This window comes from Vigna unguiculata, chromosome 8, assembly GCF_004118075.2.
Source record: "Vigna unguiculata cultivar IT97K-499-35 chromosome 8, ASM411807v1, whole genome shotgun sequence".
NCBI lineage: Eukaryota > Viridiplantae > Streptophyta > Magnoliopsida > Fabales > Fabaceae > Vigna > Vigna unguiculata.
In genome coordinates, this window is record NC_040286.1 from 32,324,952 (window position 1) to 32,338,650 (window position 13,699).

Consider the following 13,699-nt stretch of genomic DNA (forward strand, 5'->3'; position numbering starts at 1 on the left):
CATTTTCATAGATAAGATACTATAGTACATTCCTCCCACTTAACATTTCATCACATAAAGTCACTTTCTATACTAATTAAACCTTTTTGGCTAATAATAACATTTCAATATACTCAGGAGGACCAGTTCAAAGTGTTTGTTATGCAAAACTTTTCTCAAATGGAAGCCAAAAGCCAATGAAATTTTCATAGGCTATAAGACAAATAATGATGAGCCTAACATTAAGGATTCTTTTATCAGACGAAGAAACGAAACAAAGTATATATACAAGAAGAAAATGTTAGAAGTGAATTTGTAAGATGAGATTTGCAGCTCACTTATATACTATACAATGATGATTTTAATATCATATTAGAAGTGAGCTTTAAGTCACTCAACTTCACAAAACCGACTTGTAAGATGAAGTTTACACCTCACTTATATACTATGAAATTGTCTTATCTATCATCGATGTAAGATTTACAACAGAAAAGGTACCAAATTCTTAACTTATTTCTTTAACACAAAATAATAAGCTTTTATTACATTTGCATATAACCATACCCAACATCTAAATTTAATTAGATAAAAAAAATACAAAATTTTGTTGATCAGTATATAACTGATTTTCAACCATGTCACTGTCCAGGTTTATCTCTGTCACAAAAACAGAAAAAAAAAAAAAAAAGAGGACCTGGAATAGGCCTGTTTGTATGTAAGCCCAATAAGATGGTTTCACTGAGTATGCACCACATAAAATTCTCATGTGTTCCACAATTGTTAAAATTCTAAAATTGTAGAAACTAAGTACTGGTTAGATGTCCGTTTAACAGAAACAGTAATTTTATTTCTTTTCAAAAAAAAAAAAAGAAAGAAAAATCCATTACGTTGTATATAACTGTTTTCTAAACCTACGTTAAGACTAATTGTCTCCGAAAATTGAGGTTAGGTTAGGTGAATTCAGAATAATTTCTTATCATGTTCTAAAGTGCATAAAGCAGCATGAATACCCAGACTGGAATCAATGTTTCTTTTATGAGTAATTGGCATTAGCATGATTGACTAATAATATGAAAGAAAATTAGAGCTGAATTAATCAGAGCTTTTTAACCTTTTTTTTTATTACATTTTTTTTACTGTACTTCATTATTTTTTAATATTTTCTTAAATCAAATAACGAAAAATACTCTTCTCATTTGATGAACCACTTTATCATCCCAACAGAAGAGAGAAGATTTAAGGTTTGTATTTTTGTTGGATGATTTACAGAATTATAAAAAATTACATTTTTTTATGGTTTAGATTAAAGGAATGGATTTATAATGATCAACATTATGCTATTTTCCACATTAAAATAGAGATAGTATCCCTCTTATATTCTAAAAAAAAATACATTGTCCTTTTGTGTTACATTTTTCATTTAATTTTCTACCACACAAGTGAAACAAATAAATTAATTTTTTTAATTATCAATAAATCAGAAGAAGTTACATCAGTAACACAACTTATTATCAAAGTGAAGAATACTGTACACGTATATCAATTACCAAACAATATTAAATCAATCATCATCCACTTCATAATCGTTTATCACCTATTTTTCTCTGTGATTTTTAAATAAATTTTAATTAATAATACAAAATATCTTGTTATCATTTTTCCTTACACTGAATAGTATATCGGAAGCCGGTTAGTCGAAAAATATTTTCATTTCCTCTTTACAGATTTGTTTTTATAGAAGTTTTGAGGCAATGATGCGAAGCAACCAAAAACAAGAAGAAAAGAAAATAAGAAGAATAACAGTAGAAAAGAAGTCTCTGCAGTGTTGATGAGATGCATGCAGAGAGCATCAAGTTGGGGGGCAGAAGGTGATGAGATACCTCTGCGCTTTGCAAATCTTAAGCCCCGTTGAGTCATCATAAGCGTAGCTATAAGCCTGAGGGCAAAGGGTCTTAAAAAGACGAGAAAATGCAGTGGGTTTACAAGTTTTTGGGGTGGAAAACTCGCCGGTGCAACAATACCTGTCTGATTTTGCAGCCAAACAAGCACTCTTGCACCCCACCACCCTCCCTTGCCGCTTCACCACCAAAGAAGCTGGACAACAAACGTTCAAGTTGGCTTCACAAGCTGCAACACCACAACCTACCCCACCTCTCACCGCCTTCATCGACACTGGGAGGTTAAATCCATCAACCAAACTAACATCGTAGAAATGCAGTGCTGATTCGGAAGTCCCTAGTGTCATTTCCACAAGTGTAGCTGGTGGAACTCCACCCATTCCCCCACACTTCAAAACGCCTCCACAATCTCCTGTAATCATCATCACCAACGTCTAAATTTTAGATCTTTTTATGTGTTTTTTTCTGCTTATCTTATGTTTTTTTTTCTTTTATTTAGTACCTGTTTCGCATGAGCCTTTGCCGGTTATGGGGTCAAAACAACAGCCTTGTCTGCCCCAGATTCTGCCGGACCATTCCTCAGGAACATCCAACACCACCTCTTCGCCGCCGCAGAGGTGAAAACCACCGTCTTTGGGAGTGGGGTGGCCTGGACTGCCTAGGATTCCCGGCCACACACTCTCTTTGCAGTTGTTCACCAATATCAGCTGAGTCCCACCTGCAACACACCATCACCAAATCACACAAACTTCATCAACAATATCTTAAGCATCCAACCTTGTAAAAGAGTGAGTGAAAGTGGAAGTTTTGAAACAATCAGTTGATTAATAATTATACTAAGTTTGATAGAGAGTTAAGTGCTAAAATGAGGGAACTGATGGAGTTTAGAGGCTTCTTCTCATTGGCTTGTGACGAGGGTGTGAAATTCAAGAAATACATACATATATATACCTGTGAGGTGGATAGAGATGAGAATGCAGAGGAAAATGAAGGGTTGCATGAAAGTAGTCATTGAAGTTAGTAATTGATGCCGAACCACTTGGTGCTATCTGTGAGAGAGCCTCATTCAGAGAAAGAGTCTATGAAGAGTAGTTTCTTCTTCTTTTAGCCATATTTTAGCTTTGCACAAGTGTTCCTTTAAAAACTGTTAAAGCAGAGACTATGGCTCTTTGAATGTTACCTTCTTTACCTTTATTCCATGTTTTCCAGCTTCTAATATAGTTAAATGAGAAATGATAGGTTGACACCCACATTTGACCACTTTTTTTACCACCTTCATAAGTTACAAGTTAATTTTAAAGTGGTAAAAAAAGTGGTTAAATGTGGGTGTCAGCCTATCATTTCATCTGTACACTATGAGAAATGGTTAACATGTTCGACCTCTTTTTTCCTCAACCTCTTTTTTCTTTGCCAAAAGGAAACAAAAGCACTTATCACATTTTTTTAGGAATAATAATTATAAATAGTTCTCTGTTTTTGAACGGTTTTCAAGATCAGTACTATCTACCACTTAGTCATCTTTTCAAAAGTTAATGAATCTTTTTATCATTATTTTACTAGAGTATGAACATATATAAGCTGAAACCCTCTTTAATATTATTTGGTACGATATCTGGTATAAATGTATTGATTCATAATCATGCCCTTTCTGAAATAAAACTATTCTCAATCCGCCAAAAAATTTGTTTCAATGACGTTAATTGTAAATCTAGCCAAGTTTATAATCACTCGTGTTTGTGTTATTTGACATGGTTATAGAGGCATTATGAGGAGAAAGTCGTGTTAACAATGAGATTAATTAGATTCAAATTGGGTTTGAATGTTATGAGTCTTTTCCTCCTATTGCTTTTCAAAAAGGTTTGTTTGAAAATACAAAGCCATTGCTCAAGCTCCAACGTATTTTAAACGAGAGGAATATAGTAAAGAAAGTGTTTTCTAAAGAAAAGAAATATAGCAAAAAGAGATTTCAATAACCTTAAATCTCGGATTACGTGAAAAAAAATACTGAATGCTAACCTTTGAAATTTAGTTGGACCAAATGCACTTCAACATACTACTAAAAATTCGATTATTTAATGTTACTTAAGTATATAGTTTTTTGGTGTTGGTTTGTTTTATAAAACTTATGTTAGATCATTTTTAGGTCATTTTCATCTTTTGTGATCTCATCCTGGTTTCTCTTTCTCTTCTACCACCCCTTCCTCTTCTTCTCTCTTTTTCTTCTTATTCTCAGGCATCCATCTTTAGTATAAATAAAACTCAATTAGATTGGACAGAAAATTGGTGTCCAAAGATACTGTTCACTTTGGAGTTTGTTCATGAATATTTTGTCTTTAAAAGACAATTTGGTGGATATAAAGAGGAAAAAATATTTAAAAGTTCTCCATTTTTAAGTGATATAATACTCTAGGGTGCAAGAGGAACCGTTTCCAAATAAATGTTAATCACCAAAACATTAGAAATTACTAAAATAAACTTTTTCCTAAACTGGTGTGTGATTTCCATGGAACTTTGGTAAGAAACCAAAGTTTGTGTGGATTCCATATTGATAGCTGATCTTTAGGGACATGTATGCCAGATTAAAATAGCCAAATAGGATATTAATATTAACATCGTTTCAAACCAGAAGTTAAATGTGGAAAAGCAACAAAGCAAAGGCTGAAAGCATCAAGACTTCACATTCCACATAGTAAAATGTAGAGACCATGCAACTCAAAAACTACAAAATGGGATAACAATCCAGTGTGAACTAGATACATTATTCGATTATCTCATGTCCTAGTTTCTCCTCAAGTGGAGAATGCTTAAGTTCTCAGAGGGTGTATAAGCAGGTTCCATCATCGCTTCTTGCAGTTGGGTCGAAGTTTTTGGCATTTGGATCAGTACAACCTTCAGGAACAGGAACATTTATTTGCTGAGCCGCTTTGCCTGCACACAATAAGGAAAAACAACCAAAAAGTTTAGACCTTGTTTTGTTTGATAAAAATATGCTTTTGATGAATTTGATTTTGACATAATTTTGTCAAACCGTTACAATAGTTAATGTAGGCAATACATTAAATTGACAAAATATAAATATGGTCATAGTGCAGGGCATTTTGAAGTGAGCACAGAGAAACCTAGTAAAAAATCCAAATTCAGAACAAATTGTGGTATATGCAATGCAAACATCCTATATGAATGAATGTCTAAGGATAAAAGAACAAACCATAGAAAGCTCCTCTCTTGATGGAATCTTCATTGGCATCACCAAGGGCAGCTTCGTTTAAGTACTTGTCTGCCAGTTGGACTCTCTTGACATTCTCTTGTTCTTGGACAAGCATGTTACCATACTCCAAGAGCTTATTCAAAGTCATCTTGGGCTGCTCAAAGGTTGGAGGTCCTTCCTTTGAGTTCACAAGCTTCTTCCCAATACCCTCAACACCAACATTAGAAACCCATTTCCTCACTTCATCATCATATACTCTAGCCCTGAGTGCACCAAAGAAATCTGTGATGATATATGGCATGTCATTAGTCTTGTCTTGCATCTTTGTCTTCAACAACATTTTTAATTCTATGATTTTAAGCATAACTAAATCCATAAAACTAATTTGTAAAATGACATTTGGACTCACTTATGTACTTTAAACTGACATTATATACAGATAATGTAGTACTTCCAACACTATTTTTGCCGGTAAATACCCACATTACTTACCAATGGATTGGCCAGGGAAGGTATCGACAAGCTTGACAATGTCATCGTCAGGAACATTGTCAGTGAGGAAAATTCCCTTGCAGACACCAATTCGGTCGTCTCTGGTAGGTGCCCAGTAGAACTTCTCCATACGACCATCACGAATGAGAGGAGCATACAGTGTTGAGAAATCGTTACCGGTGACAATGATGGGCACACGGGGATTCTCTTCCTTGTTGTACATACCAGGGAGCTGAACGTTTGTGGGGTTATCAGCAATGTTCATGAGGGTGGCATTCACCATCTGGTTGTTCACAGTGTACTGAGTGGTTCCACCAAGTCGTCCAGCTCCTGCATCAAGATCGTTGATGAAGAGACAGCACATCTTCCCCTTCTTTATTATATCAGCAGCTTCACGGTACCTTTGCCTGATCAACTTTGCTGGCTCTCCTGCATTTCCACTCTCCAACTCTCCAGCACTCATCATGATAGGGCTGTGATCAGAACATCATAAACACTTGAAATCAGCACCAAATAAGTTTCTGGTCCATCAAAATATTGAAATTTGGTTTTGTTTGATAATGTTAATGCATATGATATAAGTGATGTGTTCTGTAGTAGTAAAATGTATACAACATTTACTCACTTGATTCCCATCTTGGCAAACACAAGCTCGCATTGGAAGGATTTTCCTTGACCTTTGCCTCCCCAGATACCAAGAATGAGAGGAACCTGTAAAATGAATGAAACTATTGAATGTGTCCTGTTTTTTTAACTAAAGTCTTGGACAATATTTACGTGTGCAATTTACATGCCTTGATGTTTGGCAGGGTCATGAAATTCTTGGTGATGTGAACAACAAGCTTGTCCATAAAAGCAGGAGCTATGTACAAACCGTCCACGTTGTTATCCAAGTTGTACCTGAAATACCACATCATGACCAGGTTTATCAGCTCATGACAATAAAAGTGGTAAGTAAACACTGCTTGTGTTAGATTCAGCAGAATCTGTCACTCACTGTTTAAGTCCAGTGCTGAGGTACTCATAAGAGCTCATGACTGCATAGTGAGTTCCAGAATTCATTGGAGCTTGGAAAAGGGGATCAACCATACCCTTCCCCCTTGTGATGTCTTGCTGGTCATCAGAAATATCGTAGGCAAGACCTCTCCATCTGTCCTTATCTGTTTGCTTGCCCTCATCAGTCTCTTTTACAGCAACAATTTTGAAACTCCCAGAGGAAACATTGGTGTTAGGGACCCTTGAGACTGCAACCTTCTTCAAACTGCTGCCAAAAAAGGCTGAACTGGGAACTGAAGCTACAGTTCCAGAGCTGTTCAAGCTCAGCTGCAATATTCACAGTAGCCACTCTTTCAAACTCTTCAAACTAATTTCAAAAATCCACTCACCTCTCAAGCTTCCATTTTAAATGTGTTTTTATCACTACTCATACATATTGATCATTACTTTACATAACACCCAACACAGTTACTAACTTATATGAAATTAATTAACTATCAACATACAGGAGAATAAAATCACCATACACTACTAAGTTGTTTGTTTTTTAGACATCTTTATCAGATGAGAACTTGGTATAATTCTTAACTAAACTAGGATAAAGGTAGTGCCATATTTTTCTTTCTGACATTTAAGCAAATATTTAACATGAATATAATTGTATCTTTCCAACATAATGATATCAGTGATGAATTGAGCATTTATATGAAACAAATCATCTAAGGATCAGCTGAGAAATTAGGGATAAGAAAGTGCAAAAAGTGGAAAAAGATCATACTGGAGCTCCGTTGACAGCTCCAACAGTGGAGACTGAGGCAGCCATGACAGTATTGTACTCAGAGTGGCAGAGAAAGCAAACACAGCGGAAGTCTTTTGAGGCTAGCAGAAAATACAAATAGGGAAGGACTTATATTAATGGTGCAATTGAGTGAACAGAAATTCATATCCTCAAGACTAGTTGAGGAATCCATAACATCCACAGAAAGAAGATTAGCTTGGCTTCCACGTGGCAACCATATAGTGTGTGAAAGTTTTCATCTACCTACAACCATAGAACTTGAGGTTGGTATTGAATCCTTTTCCTGATCCATAAGTTAGGAGGATTTTTACCACACGTAACTAGCTAGTAGCATTCATCTCATAAGGATCAAGTTTTGGCTGGTGTTTGTTTGACTATAAGGGAACATGTGTTCATCAATTAGATTTTTTTGCATACTAATCCACACTAGAAGTTGAAACCAATGATGGTTAACAAAATGGGCACATGAAAAAAAAAAAAGATTTTATGAAATTTTGTGCAAGAAAATAAAATGGGGCATTTGATTAATAGACACTAGAATAATGGTGATTGAGATGATGTAATGAGCCCCCTCCACAAAGGGTTCAAAGGAGAACCAATGGCCACAAAGTTTCGCAGAAGTTGCTTTTTCAGCTGCTATATGCACCTCTCGCTTTCCCTTTGGTTAAGTGATACGTGCTTTTCTGTGCTCCAGACATGTCCAACTGAATGTTCCAGAGTTAATCCTTCCAAATTACCTGCTATCATAAGATGATATTTTGTAGCACAACTTATTTATTTTATTTTTGTTCTAGCTCTTAAACAATCTGGATTTTACTTAGTCCCAACTAATTATCATAGTTTAGAAGATTTACTTATCTAAAATATAATAGTTTATTTTAAAATCACAACTATATTGGACTGGGTAGTTAAAAAAAAATTAAATACAAATTTGATCACGTCAATTTTGTTCAAATTTATTACTCCTTTCTGGGTGTTTAATAATGTCCCAATTTTTATTAATTTTTGTCAATTTGATCATTTTCAGTATCGATGTTTAAATAGTTAATGTGAGGTGAACAGTGTGCACCATGTGTCAACTTGCAGTTATTTTAATTTTTTTATTTTTTTAATTAAAAAAAAAGTTGTCCACATATCAAATCAACATTATATCACACGGCATAAACAATGACACGTGTCAAGTCAGTGTTGATATAATATGTCAAATCGGTGTTAGTGTCATGTATCGATGTCAGTACTACATGTTAGTGTCTTATATTCAATTCAATCTCAATTTTTGTCAATTTTTTTTCAATTTAGTTTCAATTTTTACTAATTTTGTTTAATTCAGTCCCAATTTTTGTTTATTTTAAGTTTTAGAAGAAAAATTCTTCTTTATTTTTAAAATTAGATGAAAAGTTCTTCATTATTTTTAAAGTTAGAAGGAAAATTTTTCATTATTTTTAAAATAAGGAAAATTCTTGATTTTTCTTACACCAACTTTAACCCTATTTTGCGAAGATCAAACATAAATCTAATAATTATATTCCAATAATACAGTTAGAGTTCACTACTAGAATTTTTAATATTTTGTGGGGTTTTTTTTGAAAATTTGTTATAAAATTTTGCGAGAAAAGACCTTTTTTTCTATTTTTCCTATGAATTTTAATTGGATAACAATTTCTTCATGGGTAATTATTTCCTACAAAATTATAAAATTCATTTCCTACAAAAATTTCTACAAAAAAAACTTTTTGTGCAAAATATTTTGCAAGAAAATTGGTAGCAAATTCTTGCAAATCATTATTCATAACAAAGTTTGCAAGTATTTCTTGAGAAAAAATTTTGAAAAGAAAATTGACAGGAAATATGTGTTTTTTTAGTTATGTTTTATTTAATAAAATTAGAAAAAATTTAGTTTACATATTTAATATTTTACATATAATTGAAAAATCAAAGAAATTAAGAAGAATATCAGCAAAATTTTATTATCAAATTTATCAACAAAGAGAAAATATTTATAAAGTTGGTTACTCTAGTACAAGATCAAGTACAAAACGGTAGACCCAGTCCAATTTGAGCCACTCGCACAGCTAAGGTCCTTTCGCCTAGCGAATTGTGTATAACTTTCCCATTGATTTCGAAAAATCTATAAATAAGGGAATTGGCAGGGGTCAAAATCAAAAACCCTTTTCAGAAATAAACATCCATTTTAGGGAAAACCCATTTGGGGGAGAGAGGAAAAACTAATCATTTTGGGTAAAAGGACACTTGACCTAAAAGGAGAGAACGTAGAGACACATTCTGAAGGTTGGGGCATTCATCTTTATTTTTACTCTAGTATTCAAAATGTTAAAGAGTAGCTAACTCCCTTATTCATAGAATGGGTATAATGTATTCTTAACTCTTTGTGAATTTTACTATTCAACATAATTCTTTTTCGTCACTCTTGTGTTTTATTCTTATTTTAACTACATATTTTATATTGATTGCATATGTGGGAGTACGTGCTAATCGAAAGATAGTTTGGGAAATCTAATTAGGATAGAACAACTAATAGATTTCACATGCTAGACATATATGTAGAACATTTAGTCATTCATAGCATCATAATTTTAATCATTAATACGAACTTATAATAAAAATTGTTGGACATAGGATTTTTATTATTCATGTTTAGACTTGTCAGTAAGATATTACGACCATGTTACAAGAGGTGTGAATGCTAGAGAATGAATTAGAAGTATATTGTTTGATGTTTTTGCTTTAAATTGAATCATAAAATTCAATCCCAGTGAAACATTTATCATATATTGTTCCATATCATATGTTTGATAAAAATACAAAAAGAATTTTATTTTTGTTTTTGGGAAATTTGTTTCCGAATTGAGTGATAAATAGCAAAAGTTATTAAGTGTTGCAAGTGTTGCACAAGTATCTTGAAAAACGATTGATACTTGGACTTTTCACTTCATTCCTTGTGCGATTTGATACATTGTCAATTCCGTAACACTCCTCATTCATTAATTTCTTCTCTCACATTTTATTATATAAATCTCACCATACTCATTTTTTTCATTCACATTCTTTTTTGTTTTATTCATAAATCTCTCCACACTTGTTCACACTCATTCTTTTCATCCACGTATTATCTTTTAACTACATTCTTTTACCTCACTTCCATTTTTTCACATTCATATTCTTCATTTACACTCATCTAATCAATTATAATTATTTATTTTTTGTTTATATTATTTGAAAACTGTTTTAATTAATTTAAAAACTAGTGATGAATTAATATCAATTAAGCTGATGACAATTAGATTTTATCTTTAAAACACAACGCTAAAGAATTAGTTGATGATTTTAGTATCGTATACACGTGTAATAAAAAATTGACTCTAATAGTTATTTAGCGTTAATTTTTATTGTTATCCCATTTTTTGACCAATGATATGCTTTTCTCGTAATATGTGTAAATAATTAATTTTAATTCCTCAATTTAATTAGTGATAATATTGAAATATTGAAAGCTTTCAGTTAAGAAGTGTTAAATATATTACCATTTCTCTTGGTAGAGAAGTATAAAATATTACAAATGTCGTCTCTTTAATTAATACTATAAATAAATTAGTTTCTGTAAGTAAAAAACACTTACACGTATGAAGAAAAAAATAAAGTTCTCCACTAGAAACAAATGAGTCAATTGCTAACAACAATTTCTTCCGCAACTTAATTACGAGTTGTCTCATCATTAGGTTTTTTGTGTGCATAGTTTAATATATAAATCATACTTAAGATATCTATACTCGGTTTCAATTAGACAAATAATGCCACGATAGAACAACTAATAAAGTTTTATAAAATGTTAAGTAAATTAAAAGAACATGTGAAAATAACATAAAGAACATTAATTTTTTTTAATAAAGTCTTCTTAACGTCTAATAATGATTTAACAATAAAATGACAAAATCTCTTGGTTTTCCCCCACCACTAACGGAATAATTTTTCAACTTGACAATAATGTTATAATCGTCCAAATTTCTTTTTATAATGTTTTATCTTAATCATTTGTATCTTTTCTTCTTCTTTTTTATTAACGGTGGCAAAAACCAAACTTAACACCCCATGCATTCATTTACCCTAATTACACATGCCGACCTTAATGAATTTATTTTAACTTAATCTAATGATTTATGACTTGTAGTTCCTTACATCCCAAAATTATGTTGTTTAATAGACTACTCTGGTCCTATAAAATTATATTTCATTCAAAATATAAACGTGCCCTTCTTTAAGAAAAACTCAAAACTTGTATGGGTTAAATATGTTTTTGGTCCATTAACTTTAAGTGAATTTTGGAATTAGTTTATTTCAAAACTTTGGACCAATTTAATCATTCATCTTTTGAAATATGTGAATTTAGTCCTTTTAATCAAATATTGTTAGTTTTATTTGATATTTCGTACGCATTTTAGGATTGTATTTGAATTGTTTATAGTATTTGACATAATTTTGTCTTAATGTTAAGTCAAATACTATTATGAAACATGCTTGAAATGTCAACTAAAATTTGATTAAAAGGACTAAATCCACATATTTTGCAAGATGAAGGACTAAATTAGTATAAAGTTTCGAAATAGACTAATTCCAAAATTTACTGAAAGTTAAGGAGCAAAAACATATTTAACCCATTTTTTATATATGTATTAACTATCATTACAAATAATCTAATTTTTTTTCAGGAGTTTTTTTTAGTTAAATATATAATCTCTCGTTTTAAAAGTTATTTCCTAAAATCAATGAAAAAAGTATTGTTATGTGAAATAAATTACCCCCAAAATTCTTCTAATGTTATTTTAAAATGTTCATTTTCAAACATTAATCCATTTTAACCGTTATATTTTAATTAATTTTTATATTATAATGTTGACAAATTACATTCATAGGAAAGTGATCAAATTACTTCGTATGTGTTTGGTAACGGATTATTTTAAGTTTTTTTTTTCAAAATTTTGGGTTGAAAATAATAAATTTTGAAATTTGATTTATGAATGTTTAGAAAATCATTGTCAACATACATTCACTAATAGTTTTTTAATTAAGTTTCTCACTAAAGCTTTTTCATAGAGGGTGGAGATCTAAATTTCTCATTAAATTTAAGGTTTAATAGCATCTTTGATCTTTTGTAGCAGTAATTTAATGTTTTTTTATTTATTTATTTTCACTTAGTTCCTATATATTTTTTTAAAAGACTCTACGTGTTTTCTTCCCCTAAATCAATATTAACATCTTTTAGATAATGAACTACTATCACCCACTTTTTTTAATACATTTATTACACAAATCCTAAGAGAAAAATGAGAGGAGTGACTTTAAATTGTTCTAACTAATTATTTTAAGTCTTTTTTATCACATTAAGTAAAAAATAAATATAAAAAAATTAAATCGTTGTCACAAATATAAGGACTAAAATGTTATTACGCTTAAATTTATTATTTTTATCTAATTATCTATCTTAGGAATACTTTCAATAAATGTTTGTGAAAAAAGAAACTATTCCTTAAAATATTTTCAGAAAACATAATTATAAGGTTTGAAAAATATTTAACATATTACCATGATATGCTTCTTGTTTTTGTTTTTGCCTACTTTTTTAAGTCCCGTGATACTTATCGTTAAAAATGCTCCCTTTGATATTTATCTTCATATGCTAAATTTTATTAATCTAACCTTTAATTAATTTTTTATTGGGTAAAATTTCATAAATTTCAAAGTTTATTTGATTTTTTTAAATATGTTAACTTGCAATTTTTTTTTAAATATACATACATGGCAACTATAAAATTACATGACTAGAAATATTCAGTTTATCTAAAATTTGGTAAGAGTTTTCATTGAGTTAGTATTAAAATATTTAATAATTAGGTTTATATATATATATATATATATATATATATATATATATATATATATATATATATATATATATATATATATAATTTGTTGTTATATTTAAGGTTTTATGGAACGGAGAACAATTTTAATATTATTAAAATACGACGTTAACCTTAGTCTAATATTCGTTTGTATTATATCTTCAAAAATGTCGTCTTAATATTTAAAATCATTAAATTATGGTTATATTTTGTTTTAAAATTACTAAAGGACTAGTATATATATTAGTCATTAAAACTCTAGCAGCAAAGAAAATTATAATTTATGTTTAGTAGTTTCAGGAAATAGATTAACAAAATTTTAAGAACAAATATGATTTTCCTCAAACAAACAAAACGACTGTTATATATATATTCAGGCAAGTTTATTTTTAGTTTCCAAAATCTCAAA

General features: G+C 30.8%; 2 protein-coding genes across 2 annotated transcripts; both read right to left on the minus strand.

The window, feature by feature from the left end:
• Positions 1 to 1,669: 1,669 nt before the first annotated feature.
• Positions 1,670 to 3,068, minus strand: LOC114195255 (thaumatin-like protein). The gene is made up of 3 exons (XM_028085658.1): positions 2,829 to 3,068; positions 2,380 to 2,595; positions 1,670 to 2,289 (listed from the first exon to the last, which is right to left on the minus strand). The coding sequence occupies exons 1-3, from the start codon at positions 2,887 to 2,889 to the stop codon at positions 1,829 to 1,831; spliced, it is 738 nt and encodes a 245-aa protein (XP_027941459.1). The 5' UTR covers positions 2,890 to 3,068; the 3' UTR covers positions 1,670 to 1,828.
• A 1,388-nt stretch (positions 3,069 to 4,456) lies between these two features.
• Positions 4,457 to 7,683, minus strand: LOC114194572 (ribulose bisphosphate carboxylase/oxygenase activase, chloroplastic-like). The gene is made up of 7 exons (XM_028084898.1): positions 7,352 to 7,683; positions 6,575 to 6,900; positions 6,372 to 6,477; positions 6,203 to 6,288; positions 5,578 to 6,050; positions 5,086 to 5,367; positions 4,457 to 4,805 (listed from the first exon to the last, which is right to left on the minus strand). Exons 1-7 carry the CDS (start codon positions 7,394 to 7,396, stop codon positions 4,690 to 4,692), a joined length of 1,434 nt encoding a protein of 477 aa, XP_027940699.1. The 5' UTR covers positions 7,397 to 7,683; the 3' UTR covers positions 4,457 to 4,689.
• Between the last annotated feature and the right edge of the window lie 6,016 nt (positions 7,684 to 13,699).

Excerpts from the sequence above, each read along its gene's own strand:
- LOC114195255 (XM_028085658.1), bottom strand. The coding sequence starts at position 2,889 with ATGACTACTTTCATGCAACCCTTCATTTTCCTCTGCATTCTCATCTCT. Across the intron at positions 2,596-2,828 it reads CATCTCTATCCACCTCACAG|GTGGGACTCAGCTGATATTG; the intron begins GTATATATATGT and ends GGTGTGTTGCAG. Across the intron at positions 2,290-2,379 it reads CAAAGGCTCATGCGAAACAG|GAGATTGTGGAGGCGTTTTG; the intron begins GTACTAAATAAA and ends TGATGATTACAG.
- LOC114194572 (XM_028084898.1), bottom strand. The coding sequence starts at position 7,396 with ATGGCTGCCTCAGTCTCCACTGTTGGAGCTGTCAACGGAGCTCCA. Across the intron at positions 6,901-7,351 it reads GAGCTGTCAACGGAGCTCCA|CTGAGCTTGAACAGCTCTGG; the intron begins GTATGATCTTTT and ends TGAATATTGCAG. Across the intron at positions 6,478-6,574 it reads CTCAGCACTGGACTTAAACA|GTACAACTTGGATAACAACG; the intron begins GTGAGTGACAGA and ends GTGGTATTTCAG.